At 37.0% G+C, this 16,850-nt stretch overlaps 3 protein-coding genes across 4 annotated transcripts; 1 reads left to right on the top strand and 2 right to left on the bottom strand.

Moving 5' to 3' along the window:
- The first annotated feature begins 798 nt into the window (after positions 1–798).
- Positions 799–7,373, top strand: LOC112575776 (choline transporter-like protein 4). Its single transcript, XM_025257792.1, is given in 9 exon segments — positions 799–841; positions 1,414–1,435; positions 2,200–2,328; positions 3,073–3,142; positions 3,422–3,442; positions 3,444–3,567; positions 3,872–3,960; positions 4,236–4,320; positions 4,591–7,373. Coding segments are annotated over 9 exon segments (693 nt in total). The 3' UTR covers positions 4,701–7,373.
- Positions 7,374–7,674: 301 nt separating this feature from the next.
- Positions 7,675–10,152, bottom strand: LOC112574644. Of its 2 annotated transcripts, none has more exons than XM_025255831.1 (5): positions 10,026–10,152; positions 9,637–9,734; positions 9,238–9,362; positions 8,697–8,800; positions 7,675–7,934 (listed from the first exon to the last, which is right to left on the bottom strand). In XM_025255831.1, the coding sequence occupies exons 2-5, from the start codon at positions 9,673–9,675 to the stop codon at positions 7,801–7,803; spliced, it is 402 nt and encodes a 133-aa protein (XP_025111616.1). In that variant the 5' UTR covers positions 9,676–9,734; positions 10,026–10,152; the 3' UTR covers positions 7,675–7,800. The 2 variants fall into 2 exon arrangements, with proteins under 2 accessions (XP_025111616.1, XP_025111617.1); XM_025255832.1 differs by having other exon boundaries at positions 9,974–10,072.
- Positions 10,153–11,021: 869 nt separating this feature from the next.
- LOC112575400 lies at positions 11,022–16,308 on the bottom strand. Its single transcript, XM_025257255.1, has 5 exons — positions 16,252–16,308; positions 16,038–16,102; positions 15,716–15,888; positions 15,459–15,537; positions 11,022–14,147 (listed from the first exon to the last, which is right to left on the bottom strand). Exon 5 carries the CDS (start codon positions 14,054–14,056, stop codon positions 12,236–12,238), a length of 1,821 nt encoding a protein of 606 aa, XP_025113040.1. The 5' UTR covers positions 14,057–14,147; positions 15,459–15,537; positions 15,716–15,888; positions 16,038–16,102; positions 16,252–16,308; the 3' UTR covers positions 11,022–12,235.
- Positions 16,309–16,850: the final 542 nt, after the last annotated feature.

Consider the following 16,850-nt stretch of genomic DNA (forward strand, 5'->3'; position numbering starts at 1 on the left):
TCATGTGCGTGAAAGCTTGAAAATATGCAAATTGAAAGCCCACAGAAGGGGGTTCGATGAATCTGCAAACACAACACACTCATGCAGCTGTCATGTTTGACTATAGCCAAAAATTAGGCAAGAGATTCTCTTACACAATATATCTTTGATTTTTTTTTTTACCATTTTCATTACTATTATATGCAGTTTTAATACAGATTAATGTGTCCTAACAGCAGAGATTTGAATGAAGACATGCAGATGCACTGGCAGAAAAATCATTCAAAAAAAGTATTCTTTAGTTATTGCAGTTTCCCTTAGTGTGCAGTATGTAGTACGTACAGTGGAGAAAAATATCAGTGGTATAGGAACTGGGGCCAGAGAAGGGGAAGGAGCAGCTTCCTCCTCAAAAGAGATACTGAGGAGGCAAGAATATTAATATCATTTATTATCAGCATGGAGTTTGCCCTCTTCTTTCCCGAAAAGCCAAGTATCTTCCTATGCACATATTGATATTTTTTCATTTGATGATATAATGTTTGTGATTTCTCCTCATGACTGATGAGAAAGATTTCTAGCTTCATCTAGGAAGACCAGTGATCTGGCCAAGAACAATATAACATTGCTCAATGGAACCTTGATGTTAGTGAGATCAAGCAAAAAGCAGAGGAATACTTCATTGCACGGTACGTCTGAGAGCTCTGAAGAACTTTGAACTGTCTTAAAAAATCTGTGCAATGTTTAAAACTTTTAACAGCTTGATCTGACCATTTTTGTCTTATAAAAAAGGTTGTTTGTTGTTACATTTGTTACAGGAAAATGGCAGTGACATTTGTAGCACTCTACGGTATGCTGGAGGAGAGTAAGTAGACAAATAGTTATATAGGCTACAGTTCTCTGTAAATTATTGACATTATTGATTCTTTGGCTTCTCATTGTAAGACATTATTGAATCTTTGGCACCTCATTGTCACTGTAATGTACTATTCAGAAACCTTGCATCCCTGTAGGTTTGATTTAACCTTAGTTTTAAAAAAACCCAGATTTTGTTCTTTCACCAGTTTGTTGAAAACTTTTGTAGGAAATGCATTGTCAGGCTTAATCAAATAGTTAATATTTTAAAATATTAACAGTAAAGAAATGCTTCTTTATATAATAAATTTTCAATGATTATATAAAGGTAAAAATTTTTATAACATGTCAAGCCAGTTTTTGTTCTTCCAGCTATCCACTGTCACTATAAACATATATAACAATGTGTGACCATTTGATGTGCAGATACACCATATACTGCAGATCTTCTGCCTGTTTATGCTGTTCTGGCTGGTTAATTTTTGTCATTGCTTTGGTCAGATGACCCTAGCAGGAGCCTTTGCATCCTACTATTGGGCCTTCTGACAAGAGCAAAGATATCCCAACATTTCCTCTACTGAGCTCCCTTGGGCAGATGTCTCAGGTGAGGTTTGTCCCAAAGGGAGTCTGTGAGCAGTATTCACTGTCATGTCACACACATGTATTTTACATCATTCACACATTTGAGAGATGTATATATGTTCTTTTATTTCAACAACAGCACAAGACAGATCTGTCAATATGGGCCTTTTCTAAATTTAATAATACATTGTACTTCATTGTTATTCAAGCATCCACTCCATCCCCAGAAATAATCGCATACACACAGTGTCTTAAACATCCCTCTAGAACCCTCCAAACAACTCACACTCTTCGCTGTTTAAACTTATGGTGCAAAATGTTTGCAGTTAACAGGTTGTCTGTATTCAGCTAAATCTATTACTGTGTCCTTACCTCAATACTCATGTCGAATATTCATCTTTTCAAAGCGATGGATGTTTTCATAAGGCTGCCTTCAAAATATTTAAAGAATGGTATTGAAGTAATATAGCATCTACCTGAGTACAGCTGGAAATATAGACTGGTACCCAGGTGTGTGCATGTGACAACTGTCCCTAAGTCGTATTATTTTTTAATGTTTGTTTCTATAGATATATTCACACATGTATAACATTTATACATTCCAATATAGTCATTGTTACCTATGTTATGTTTTATAATTTAATTACTGCCTCCAGATCCATCTGCTGTAGATTCATGAAAGTTTCACATATTTATATATACCTGTAATCATCACATATCTATTTTTCAGTCAGTTAATGACTATTCATGCACATATCTGTAATCATTTATATACATTGTCAACAGGTATCACCTGGGATCCTTGGCCTTTGGTTCACTGCTGATTGCTATTGTGCAGCTAATCCGTGTGTTCCTGGAGTATCTGGATTCTAAACTGAAAGCCAGCGAGAACCCTGTAGCAAAGTTCTTCTTAAAGTAGGCTGCTTTGTTTGCTTATTTTAACTCTTTCTTTATGACACACTTATTAACCCTTTTAAATCTAGAGAATAAATTTTGGACAAGATTCCTTTCCATCACAAAAATCTTGAGAAACTGTGCACCTAGACACACAGATTTAGGTTTTATATTTTTAAGTGCTTCCTTTTCCTCTTCCCCAAGCCACCAACTGAATTTATCTCAGATTTTCTATATTTATATTTGATAAGGAACTGGTGATTAGAAAACTGATGCCATGCCATGCAAATGTCTGAGAAAAATGATAAAACCTGTAGCAAATTAATATTCTAGAATGATAAACTAAAGGTACAAATAAATCTGACAGAAGTGTCGTAGGCATCAAGACTAGACAGGAATGGGTAAATGAGTTTTGCAAAGATGAAGAAAAAAAATTAAGACTGACATACATGGTAACTGCAATGATGTAATGCTGTTGTTTGGTCATACCCTTTTATATATGAACAATCATAAAGGAAAAAAACAAACCAAAATATGGTTTATAAATCCTAAATATAAATTATTAAGCTGAATGATGGTGCATTATGGGATTTAACCCTCTCCCCTACCCCACACACATATAGACCTTCCCATCTAATAGCAGTTTATATTTTATGGCCTATATAGATGGTGTTTCAATTTTCCTTTGTAGTCTAACCAAAATAAAACCATGTTTTCACTTCTACAGAGTTACTTCATTGCTCATACTTAAAATATTTCTAATAGGTGCCTCAAATGCTGCTTTTGGTGCCTGGAAAAGTTTCTCAAGTTTATTAACAAGAATGCCTACATCATGGTAAACAAGATTTTGCTTCACACTTTAATATATGAATCTGGCAGGTTTCTGAAAGCAGAAAAGCAAGCAGGGATTGCTTCCAAAATTCTGAAAAATGCAAGATACTATGTTCATTTTTATGGACAGCTATTTTTGGCAAAAAGAATACCTCATCCAGACTTTGTTTTTAAACATATACATTTTACATTGTGAAAATCTGAAGGTCAGATTGTGATAGATCTGAAATTATGAGTGGTAAGCTTATGGTTCTTAACATTCCTGTGTTTTCAATTGTTTCAGATTGCTATTTATGGCAAGAACTTTTTGCAAGTCTGCCATGCATGCCTTTAGTTTGATCCTCCGTAATGTGGTGCGGGTGGTGGTGGTCGATAAGGTCACAGACTTTGTTTTGTTTGTCAGCCAGCTGGTCATCATGGGAGCTGTTGGTATGTTTACCTCCACTGCCTACCAGTTACTTAAAAACAAGCTCAAAAAGATGAAACATGTTTAAAGTATTGTGTATATATAACAAATGAAGCTCTAAGATCTGCAGCAAAGACATAATAGCCTCCAAGGATAAAGAAATTGTTGTTTATTTTCAAATGACATTTGCTTCATCTTTTGTTTTGTGGACAGTCTTCCAATCACCTGATGAAAAGCAGAGTATTCTTTCAGTATGTATCCTTTTATAATATGTACTTTGTTTATGTTTAAGAAAGACTAACAGGTAGTGGTATCAAACTGTTGCAGGTGTTGGAACATATTTCTTCTTTGATGGAGGGATATCCTTCCTGGCAGCTTACAAACCAGTCCTTAACTTCTACCTGGTTCCCATCATAGTACGTACAATTTCAATGGATAGAGCAACATAAAGCATCTGATTAATTGCTGCCTTCAAATTATTGAAACAATCTTTCATTTTGGGTTATTCTCTCTTACTAATAAGGTTACTAATTTTGTTGTTTTTCTAAGGACTTTGCCATTTTTTACCATTAACCTTCTGTGGAAATCACTCAACTGACAAATGCATAAGCTGGTTATACATCAAGCAATTTAGCAGTTAGAAAAGGTAATAGGAAGAAATGGTTGTTACCTTGTAAATGTTTATCAACAGATTGTTATTATTGGGTCCTACATCATTACCAGCAACTTCTTCAACGTCTACAGCATGGCCGTGGACACCTTGTTCTTGTGTTTCTGTAAGTGTCAAGTCAAACTATTTCTATTTTACCCCTGAGCCTAAAACTCATATAAATGATGTTTCAAGTTTACACATTATTATTCATTCTTTTGTTCTGCAATTTGTACATAAAAGTAGTAAGCCCTGTTATGCATATGAATGTGCACAACTGTACACATCTTTCTTGAGCTCCTTAAGCATAAAATACATTCAGCCTGTCCACTGCCAATAAACTTAAAATAAATCAGAAAAATACAGCACTTCAGTTCAAGTAACTATATGCTTGCAGTGGAGGACTTGGAGCGTAACGATGGCTCTGTAGAGAAACCCTACTTCATGAGCAAAGGACTGATGAGCATACTTGGGAAGAAGAACAAAAAACCAGGCAGAGAGGATTGATCTTCAAAGATGAAGTCATGTCCAGTTCAAGTTCATATCAGGTGTTTTTAATTGTTGTTTTTGCTTTATCCATTTGACAATCACAGTCAATTCCTTGAATCTTTCCAGAGAAATATGTGACTACAATATGTTATCAAGAGTCCTTATTAATCTATTAACCTGATGCCAGAGCAAACTTCTATGAACAGCTTTGATCAACTTTGTTAGCAGCAGGTTTCAAAAGTGAAGATCATCCTGCTTACATCAGTTCTCATGGAAGTTTCAAAGTTGAAATTTTTATTTTATTTTTTTTTAAATGTGGAATAAACATTGTCCAGTTTATGTCAGCTCTCATGGTACTTTTGAAGTTGAAATTTTTATCTGCTTGTTTTTAGTGTTAAATTTGTGATTCATCTACTTTTTTAAATTTTATCACCTGTACTCTTTCTTTGTGGTGAGAAAGAGACAAATTTGTCTATGCTTTTGTAATTATCATAAAATTACATATGATAAGGATATCCTAATGAATAGATTACAAGGTACTTACCTGTAAGTTATTTTTTCATAGACTGCACTATGCTTCTCTTTGAAGACTTGTTAGCAGTCTTTATTACATTTCCACTAAAGCCTTGTCAGCAAATCATATGCAAGCTCTCTGATGATTCAGGCCATTCTTTTGACAATATCATCAGCGCAATTTTATCACTGTGTTCACAAGATGCATTTTTAATAATTATGGATAAGTCATCAATAGCTTTTGACTGAGAATTGAAGGACATTAGCCCTAGACCAATCTTGTCTGGCCATTGATTTTAAAATCAAACTATTCTTTTTAAGAAATGCATGTGTGATTGTTAACCTCTATTTTCTTTTAGCCATTATTGCAATCACAACTGTGATTCTTAATCTGATATAAATTCTTGTAAAAGTGAGTCTTATATACGAGAAAATGTTGTACATAATGTGGATGATTTAAAGAAAAGGATCAGTTTATCTTTTTCTGTTATGTATTTTTGATGGGATCTTAATTATTTGTCCAGATAACTATTTTTGGTACTTGCAAAGGGCTTTCACACTTTGTTGTTCATCTTACCTTCGAAACTGTTACAGTATTTTACAATGCAAATGTAGATTTTATGTGTGTGTGTTTGTACATGAGTACATTTAATAAAATGCTCTCCAATCAAGATTTAAATGACAACTTGACAATGCATTAATCAACCACAGTATAATGATTTCAGAAAATATTCAGATACCTTGAAGCTTTCCTGTAGACATTATTCTTGCAAGATTTCATAATCTGTCCTTAGTAGAGTTAGCAGTTTCATGAGTAGATAAACTCATTTGGACTGCACAAAAGTAGGGATGTGGAAGATTTTTATCCTATTCATCTGTATTTGCAAAATGAAAAAGTATTTTAAGACAGACCATCACTGATGAGCAGAGAAAGGTTAGGACAACTTATGTCCAGGTGGCATGTTTATGACCCTATCTCCATTTCAGGGCATACGTTTCAGTATATATTACCTTATGAAATCTTAGTCCTTTGCCTTTTGAGATTTGTGCTTGCAAATAGTGATGACCTGCATAGTGAATTACATGATAATGGTTCTTGTCCTCTCTATTTGGACAAGTGGACAGGCGAGTGGTTAGAGCGCTGGCACCCTAACTGAGAGGCATGTTTCTTCAATACCCATTTAGCACAGAAAACTTCCCCCAGCCACTCCCGCTGGCGGGAATGGGTACCTGACTCCCAGAGGGTTGGGGAAGGTGAGGCAATGAGCCCCCACTTACATAAAGCTGGCCTTGAGAAAAGAGAGACATATCTAACACTCCCAACAACCTCCATGTTATCTTCCCAAAGCTTTGTCTATGAAGGACTGCATGACAAACATAACTGTCCAAATATCATCATGTAAATCTCAAAATCAGTAAAATGTGATTAACATTGCTTGATCAAACATTAATCACTATATTAAGGATGACGAGACTGGTTTTTAATAGAATACATTTTTATCTCTTCATTCCCTCTTAGAAGTTCTACCAGAATTTGAATTTGATCATCACTATGTGTACAAAATGAAATATTTACTTGTTTACATCTTGCAGACCATTGTTAAAATTGTTGCCAGGATAATACAGTTGACCTTTACAATTTTTTTATGGGTTTAAATGACATCACCATCTAGAAAAAGTTATACTGGCTAATTAATAATTTTCAAGCTTTAACAGGAAATAAAAATTTACTCATGATGGGGACCATCCTTATATTCGACACCTCCTAACCTTTTTACACTTTTTTGTTTGCCTTGTGGACTAGCATTCAGGCTCTTTGCATTTGAATCATTTTGCCATTTCTTTTAAATGAGTAATCTGAAGCTTTTATTTTAGCAGGTGATATTTATAAACTGCTCTTTTTTTTTTTGCTTTCCAAGATTTTTTCAAAATCAAGATTGTTGAAATGGTCTTTTGATGCAGATGACAGCTTATTAATAAAACTGTTAAGATGTATTTTGAACAAAGGGAGAACCATGAAGAAAGAAAGGCATACTTATGTTGTTTCTGATCCAAAAATTTTAGTGCCTTCCTTCAGCACCATTGTTACGTACAACTTTAAAAGTATTTTATGTCACTGTGGTCCGTTTTGATGACAATACTGAATGCTGAAAAATAAATTTACTACTTATCTATAAATTCTGGACAGCATCTTTTTTCCCTGCACATTCCCATGACCAAAAACAAAACATTTTGATCCAAAATGTTTATGTATATATAAATCACCGGAGGAAAAAACTACATATTTTTTTTAACCATGATTCATTTTTCCTTTCATAACTCCAGATATCAGTTATTGTAGTGCAAAACTGGATATTAAAAATAAATATTACCTAAGATAGAACCAACAGGAGCTATTGCTGCTATACTCTCCAACACACACCTTCTGGAAAATCACAGGCATTAAGAACACATTGTGAGAATTCTCCTCAGTGGGTACTTAAGTTGTTCATTTAATAACTGATCAGGAACAAAAAAGACATTAATTATTTCCCCCAGGTTTTTACAGAACTTAATAAATGCCAGCTCATAAAAAGAAAGAAGCCCATGTTTCTTGTGAGTGAATTTATTCTGTGCCAGTGGCCTGACCATCGGTATCAACAGTGTCATTGTCATCAGTCTCCATGCTGGTTACTGTGGCAGTAGATGAAGACGCCTTTGGTGCTTGTTTTCTTTTTGATCTCTCTTCTTTCATGTCAACTAAGAGAAAAAGAATATTTATGTTAAAAAAAATTCACACAAATTACATGCAGCCATACTCTTGTACACAGAGGCATTAGAGGGTCAGCCAATGCAAGTGGTCACCTGATCATGTGACCTGTTAGTTAATTTCATACCAATTTTTCCTTATCAGTATTTGCCTCTTTAGAATAAACATATATTCTGTGAAAATGGTTTTATTCCCTGCTTTCTTGTATCAATGTTAAAATTTAATATAAGAAGATCTAGAGCAGGGGTGGTGAATATCCAGCCTATGAAACCATTTGGTCTGGAATGGCCAAGGCAGCCACAGGTGGGACTTAAAATTCAACAAATCTAGGAGAATCATAGCAACATAAATGTACATTAAGTTAATCATAAAAATAACCAAAATTTTGAGGGGAAAAGTAAGAAATAGCTATTATGGGATAGACCAGACAAAAATGTATTCTTCTCGTCAGTTGTACACAGCCTGCATTGTGGTGACTCAGAGGACAGGCAGGCTGCAAGCGTACAAGTTACAAAAACACACTGTCAAGAAACTATGGCTTGACCAAATATAGTAGGCTAATTTTTAAACTGATAATTTTGTATGGTCTTCAAATGATGTTATAAATACCTAAATAGCCCTTGGCATAAAAAAAGGAAAGTGATTGGATAAACTCTGCAAGCAGCTTGAGCATCTGCAGTTTTTTTTATTTACAGCCATTAGAGATCCTTAAATTAAACTAGAATGAAAACCATGTCACTCTATGAACATACCATCAGCTTCTGCTCTTTCACGTTCATGCTGTCGATGTAGTTGTCTTTTTATAAGTTTCCTGCGCTTTTTATTTGATAGCTTGATGTTGTTGTTAGGATTTTTGCTGCAAGTTCAAATGGCAATCAGATGATTGAAATTAAAACTAAAATTAGTTAAATTAGCTAAAAAAGGAAATTGCTCGGGGATTAAATATCTGAAATGTTTTAAAACCCCTTTCTAACTTGACTAACAATGTTCACAGCCAGGAAAGAAATAAACTCAATTGTGCATCTGAATAAAAATCTAATTTGTATTTCAGCATTACTGTTCACCACAGAAGATACTAATATACATTTTATCACCTTAAGCATGACAACTATACTTTGTAATTATACAGGTAGTACTTCTACACTTCTAAATCCAGCAAGAAATCATGTAAAAGCAAGAACAGCGCAAAACGCAAATCCTGGTATTACTCTGAAAAACAAGTGTCATAAAAACCTGAAATAATAATTAAAAAAAAACACTAACATTTTAATAAAACATCTGATGAACACTCACAGTTTATTTTTAATGACTTCCTTGCTCAACAGTTCGGCATCTTCAATAATCAGTTCTGGAATAACTTGTGTTTTTACCTGAGCTTTCTGTGCACGCTTAAATTTCTTGCCTTTCTTTTGCCTTTGCTGAAACATAAAGGCTTTTTAAAATTAGGTGCATTTGTACTATTTACAATCATCATAGACTACTTTGTGATGATCATGCTTCATAAAACGTGAACTGTTTTCTTAAAAACATATTTTATATTGAGCTCATCCTACATTACCTTCTCACTCAACTGCTACCGTACGTCAGCTTCTACCAGCTTTTTTCATCTCAAAGCATATTGTGCCGCAGTAAGATTCAAATTAAAATTACTTTTATACACACAACCACACACAATCATTAAGCAGTGATTACCGATTTCTTTCTGCTTTTCATCTGTCCAAAAATGCCCATCTTCGGTTCTTGTTCTCTCTACTTTAATCCTGTTCCGCGATCAACGAATGTTTCGATTTCTAAAAAGGAAAAGAAACACTTTTAATTACACAGCTCCACAGTTGTAGTTATGTAAAAACAGCACGTATCATATGTCATATATCAAACACAGATATAAGTTTATATAAACAACATATACACTTGATGTTTTGTTTACTGTTTCACTACTCCCAACAAACACGTGTTTCACTTTTGAAACAGCATAAAGCAATTGTAGCAAAATTTAATCACCTCAAATAATTAGTCAGAAATAAAGTACCTTTAAGTTACAAAGGATGAAATCTATCTAGATAATTTAAAACGAATCTCACTTCTACAAAGTTACAGCTCGGTTTCCTGTTGAATTCTCGCCATGACGTCACGAGGAGGACAAGAATAATCTCCCTTTCCGACGGCAGGGCGCCCCGGTGGCGCAATGGTTAGAGGCTGTCACCGATACAGTGAGTGTTGGCTGTCGTGGGCTCTCGTATACCTGGACTTTTAGTTTATTTGTGCACGTGCACTGTGTGTGCGTGCGTGTATGTCGACACTTTGTAAATGCCATGAAGGTGTGTTTACTAAATAATTTTTTTATTATTATTAATGTACTTTCACTTTCAAAAAGTATAGACATATATACTCTCTGGCGAAACTACAGCTTGACCATACATAACCCGCTAATTTTTATAATTTGTAAGTAGATAATTTTTACGGCATTTGAATAATGTTATATATAAAATGGCCCTTGGAGGAAAAAGGTGGAATTGCACTAATGGTTTGTGAACTCATTTTTGTTTTTTCAAAATAGGTATTCTGCAAGCACTCCAGCGAGAAGCTCCACAACCTAACCATCCCCCCCCCCCCAAAAAAAAAAAATAAAAAAATAAAATAAAATAAACAAACAAACCCACCTTTCTCCCTTTCTTCTCTCTTTTCTTTCTATTTTTTTTTTTTTTTTTTTTTTTTGCTATCATTAAATTTCATTTTAATTTGTTAATTTATGCTGATGGGCACCTTGTTTTTGTGCATTCCTCTAAACAGCATGTAAATTACCACAGAAGTATGTGCATTAAAATATATATGGTACTTTGTCACCTTCAAACTTCACTACAATACATGTAACAGCACTAGACAGAAAATGTGGTTGTAATTAATTATGTGCTACAGCCTTTTGCATACATTGCTTTTGATAAATTATAAGTTTCACTTTAAAACGGAACAGAGTTGAAAAAAACATTTTAATTATGAAATGAAATGTCTGTATTCAAAGGAATGCAAGTAGATAAATTACAATATTGTGATAGCAGATGAATAATGTTGTCTGGAGAACCAATTAATAATCTTCACAACACCATCACACTTTCCAAATTCACTACACAGTTTTTATATTTCCTTGACAGAAGTCTCGCAAGTGATGTGGAGATTTTGCAATGAATGTGAGAAATCTCAGAAATATGTAACTCACCTGCACATTTTTCACAGAACATTTTCTTTTTTAAAAGTAGTTTCTTTCCATAAATTATTTTGTTCAGAAATTATACATATATATACTGCAAGTCAGTGCTGACACTGTAAGAGAATGCCACTGATAATTGCTCACAATCCTTTTTACCCCAGTGAGAAACTTATAGGCCAGACCTTAATTTTCTCCTTCTTCTTTGGCAGCAACCTCTCAACATATTTATACATACAATGCCATGAAACACCAGATTTAATAGCCTTCCATGTTGGAAAAACCATGAATTGTATAATTTTTATATTATGCAAGTCTTTTTGAAGTCAAGGTCATACTTCCTCGCTTACTTTGCTTTAAAAATATTAAACATCTGTAATGGCATTGTCCTATAGGTTAACTCGCAAAATGTCTTCACAGAAACAGAATCACACAAGTAAAGTCTTGGTCACAAAAAGTTTCTTTTTAAATTTAACAAATACTGTCATCATGATACCACTAGTTTGCCCTTCACTGGTGATGCTAGGAAAGATTGTTTACTCTTGATACTTCGCCGAAGCAACTTTTTTTCTCTCAATAAAACAAATGTGCAAACAGTTGGCCTAATTGGTATTCATTGGTACAGAAGGCCATTGTCACATATTTTGATCACAGAGGAAGACATGTACAAAAGACTTTAAATTCAGGTTACCCATTCAAGACCACATGTCCACATTCAATTAGCAAATGTCCTTTACACATCCTTTGACTAGTGCTCTCCTTTCTCCAATGTTTGCATGTGAAAAAAACTGGTAAAATGAAAGTTCCAGAACAAAAAATGTAAACAAAGCACAGAAGCTTGTTTCTTCGACAAAACTGGCAATCCATGTTAAAAGGCTGCTAGGAGAGGACACAGTCTCTATAACTGTTTGAATTCTTAGCCATTTCACTTTTGTTGGAAGACTTGGTCAGATTTGCTCAAGAAAGAGAAGTGTCTGATGTGTCTTCACATACAATCTTATCAAGAGAAGCATCACTGTTTTCTTTTAGTTCCATCAAGGCCTTCTGAAAACTCATGATATCTGAAGATGACTTGCGAAGGCTACGTGATCAAATTAGCTTGGGAAGAGCATTTGCAGTCACATCACAACTTGACTGTAATGGTTCAATGACTTTGCTCTCCTTCTGTAGCAGGGCTACACTAAGTTTTCCTCCAATCTTCACACAACTAGCCTTTCTCCGAGAAAAGACTTCTTCACCTCTGCTTTGCTCTGCAAGCACAGCTGTAGGCCCAGTGCTTGCAGCATGTGGCTCATCTCTTCTACTCATCATCAAAGACCCAGCATTGAATGAGGCTTTGGTGCTTGTCCTATGTTCATCAGACTTGCCAAGGCTGCTGGTGCATAAGCTTCCTTCCTGAGCAGCTGATGAGCAAGACGAACACAGCTGTGAGAGTCTCTCCCCACCAAGAGATGCCTGATTCTGCAGTGAACTGACACTGCTGTAAAGTGTGGTCTCAGCCACAGAGCTCTGTCTCTCTAATGATGTGCTTAAGCTGGTGCTTGCTGAAGCAGCTACAGAACTGCTAACATCAGAAATTAGGTTTTCCGATCCTTTAACACTTGTATCTGTGCCACAACTACTACTAGATGAAGAACATGGTCTAAACTCCGCCTTGGTATTCCCGAAATGTTCAAGAAGCTGAAGCGATTGAGACCGCTGTGACTCTCCATCATGTAATCCAGCATCATGAGACCTTTCTTGAATTCTAAGGTCCCATTCACTGACACTGGCTGAAACACCACCATACAGCCTCCCTGAACGTTTCCCAAAAGAGGTCGACTTCTTTTCTTGTATCTTCCTCCCACTTTTCAGGACATCAAGCTTCTTGGCCAGTGCAGCTGCATCTGATATCGAACGAAGCAAGTGGCTACCACCTGATCTGGTAGCATTTGCACTGGGCAAGCCTTCAGCAGAGGAGACACCATTGGACACAGGGCTGTGGATGGCGCTGGAAACATGCTGACCACCAAGCCATCCTCGGATCTGCAGTGAGAAGCTTGAGTCATGCCTCCTCTTATGCTCAGCATGGGGCACTTTGCACCACTGTTGTTCATTCTCTCTCTCCTTCTGCACAAGCTCGGCAATGATCTCTTGAAGTTCCTGCTGGACAACCTCGGTCTGCGTGGCTGTGGTCTGAGGCATGTCTAGGACTTCCTGCTGCTGGTACTCTGCTTCTGCTTCATTGTCAGCTGGTTCTTCAGCAATGGGATCCTCAAGATGAACTGATTCTTCTTGAGGACAAGGATACCATGGAGCTGGGGGAGAAGGGAAAGAAGGAGCACAGCGAGCTGGGCCATAAATAGCCTCAGCATGCATTTTGTGGTTCTTATCCAAGTAATGCAGGATCATAATGAGCTCCATTTCCTGGAAGGCTTCCACGCAAGCTTGCATTGTGTCCAGACTTTCTGGACAAAGCTCCTTGACATCAAGGGGAGTCTTTTGCTGCTCGTCATTTAAAGGAGCAGGCAGTGATAGATCTACCTTCTCCACAATGCTGGCTGGACTTGTTGCTTCAGAAGGTTCTAGTACCAAGCTCTCTATGCATACATCCTCTAATGCTTCGACAGTACTTTCCGGTTCATATGCACCATCTCTGGGTTCAACTTGAGTCTTGAAATTCACTTTCAGACAAAACTGAATGTCCTGGTCACTTCTCAGAACAGAAATAGATGTAGCACTACTGCTGGTATCTGTTTCTACGTCACCTACAACAACAGGAGGCACTGCCAAGCAAACTTGGTCATGTGCATCTTCGTGAGCTTTAGCATGCACCACACAAGGATCAGTTTCAGGTTCTATAACCTGCAGATGAGATGATCTGTTGTCTGTAAGGACAGATGGATAATGCTTATCCTTGACTGCCTCCATCTGCTTGTCTTTATCCTTGCCAGCAACGTGCAAATCTTGTGCAAGAATCTTTTCATCTTCGCAGTGCTCAACAGTCAGTTGCACTGCCAGACTGTTAACAGAGATGAAAACAACATTTTCAATTGTTGATTACACTAGGCAAGATCCTAGCAATAAAACATTGCAAATTAAAACTGTACAAAATCTGAAATGATTCTTTAAACTTTGAGAAAATTACAGTCATTCTTGTTATCACACAACTGAGCTTTGGGATAACACTGCAGTTGGTCATCACACATCAACTCAGTGTTTCTACACACTGGTAGCAAAGGTTGTGATGTTCTGGTTGCAGCAGTTGCAAGAGTCACTGGTGTCACTGTTGTAATGACTGGCATCGGTGGCAGGCTGGTAACACTGTGCTGGCAATCAGGTGTGAAAGATACATCATCAATGGCAATAGCTTGATTGGCCATGACCACATATGCTTCAATAATAATCTGGAAAGGTGTTGCAATACTGATGAGGGGTGAAGCTTCCAGCCATTTGGGGCCCTGCTGACCAGCACTTGTCCAGATCTGCCCATCAGGAGGCCCAGCATTGTGTGTGCGGTACAGGATGCTGAGATGATGCACACTGCTGCCAAAGATGTAGAAGAAAAGCTTCATCTGGCAGTTCTGTCCTGCTGTCGCTCCAAATGGTCGAGAAATGAGCCAGGCTGTGTCTCCAGGGTTGTGAGACCTTGCAAACAAGAAATGTCCAGAGGATTTCCCAGTCTGTATGTGGAAGTCCTGAGAATGACATGCTGCTTGCTTGCCCAATCTGCCAGTCAGTCTTATCTTCTATGCCTGTGTGGCCTTGAGTAAATTCACCAAAGCTAGAACTCCCAAAACTGAAGAGCAAATACAAGGCACAGCTTGGATCCTTTTCATCTGATGCATTCTCATCACCACAGTCATTGGCTGCATCACATTTCTTGTCCAAGTTAATACACACACCATTACCACATCTAAATTTATCCTTGTTGCAGCCTGCACAATTAAAAAACCCTAAAAATTTTTAAAGATTTGCAGGAAAGTAATAATGTGCGTCTTCTTCAAATATAAAGTCTAATAAGAAAATGGATATCTGCTACTTCTATATAACAAACCACAGGTTCTTCAGAACAATCTAACATAATGGATATATTTCTGTATGTCAATGTTACCATATATACTTTTTTTTTTTTTTACATTTTCTTTAAAACGGAACATATGTATGTAATTTATACTGAGTTGTCCATAGTTTGAAAATCTTATGTGCAAATAACCGGTTAGAGTTTTACAGGTAAACATTTAAACATTATCCAGACAAAGATGCATGATGGTTTCCCTGAAGGAACAACAGATCTAACCAACATAAACAATATTTTATAGGGATGTCTCACCCACAGAAGGAGAGGGTTACTCGTCTGCTCTGGCCGCCTGTTCTCGCCGCCACGTCCCCCGGCGGTTTGAAAACCACTCCTGGAAACACAGCGCACAGTGTTAATAGGTGTCTGTCTCTTTGAGTTTGCAATAGTTAATAGAGTTAATAAAGAGTTAATAGGTGTCTGTCTCTTTGTCGTTCGCAATAGTCGTCGTTGTCGTTGTCGTTTAGTTACCAACTAGTGGACTAGGCTTTTAACCGGTTTACTGTGCTTACCCGCACTCTTATGGCCGACAGCCCCGTCTGTCTGGCCAGATCCCCGCGGACAGCCACCCCGGGGTAATGGTTCCTTTGGAACTCCGCCTCCAGCAGCCGGCGCTGCCCATCCCGGAGTGTTGTCCGCGGGTGGCGACGAGGCTGCGGGTAGTGGGGAGTGGTGCTGTCGGGTTCTGCAACAAACATGAGAATGAATGAGATGTAATAAGACGCCATTGTAGGCAATTGGATTATCATTAACTCGACCTCATATACATCTATAATACAAATGTAAAGTCAGTCCTTGTGTATGGATCTTAGACATTTCTTTTAAAGTACTCACCTGGCACTGCCGGCTGCGGGGGAGGTGGCGGGGGGTTAGCGGCGGCCTGAGCTTGTACTTGCCTCCTGAAATAATGTCAGTTAGTCATTCAGTCATTCAGACATATTTTGTATCCAGGTTTCTCTTCCCACCTATGTTCCGAATTCTAGTTAAAAACGGCCTTAAAAACGATTATTATTAATTCAAACTCTAAAGACTGAGGTTTTTTACTCACTGATTATTGTTTGCCATCTGAAACCTTCAGTTATGTCCTTGTTGTACCTCTTTTTTTACGTCATTCATACACGCAATCTGAAAACTTTCGTCACTTACACTCTTTCGTCATCCACGCTCTCTCATCCTTGCACGCGCGTTCAGTCCTCCCACTATATACAAATGTTAGGGTGCATTTTATTCGTAATTTGATTGCATTGACATATATCATATCAAGCGGCAGATGCATTTGACAATATTCTCGAACATTTTTCCCATACAACTAGTCCATATCTCTCTGACCTCAGACATACAGGTTATAGAGAAACCTTAGCCAGATTTAGACGAGTCTTAAGTGTCATAAATTTAGGTACTTTAAACTGCAGTTCTCTATGCAATTTGTTATATTACTGTGATGAGATCGAACTTTACTTTGTACTTGTTTGTCGTAGGTATACCGAGTTGAGAGAAGAGTGTATTCCACCCAAGTTCTGTAAATTTCCATCTCACTTTAGATTTTCTGTACTTACGGCTGATAATAATCTAGGCAGAACACTTTGCTTTGTCATTTACCTCTACAAAGCATCGGAACGGAGGAATAAGGATGTGATACACACTGAA

This window comes from Pomacea canaliculata, linkage group LG11 (genome assembly GCF_003073045.1).
Source record: "Pomacea canaliculata isolate SZHN2017 linkage group LG11, ASM307304v1, whole genome shotgun sequence".
NCBI lineage: Eukaryota > Metazoa > Mollusca > Gastropoda > Architaenioglossa > Ampullariidae > Pomacea > Pomacea canaliculata.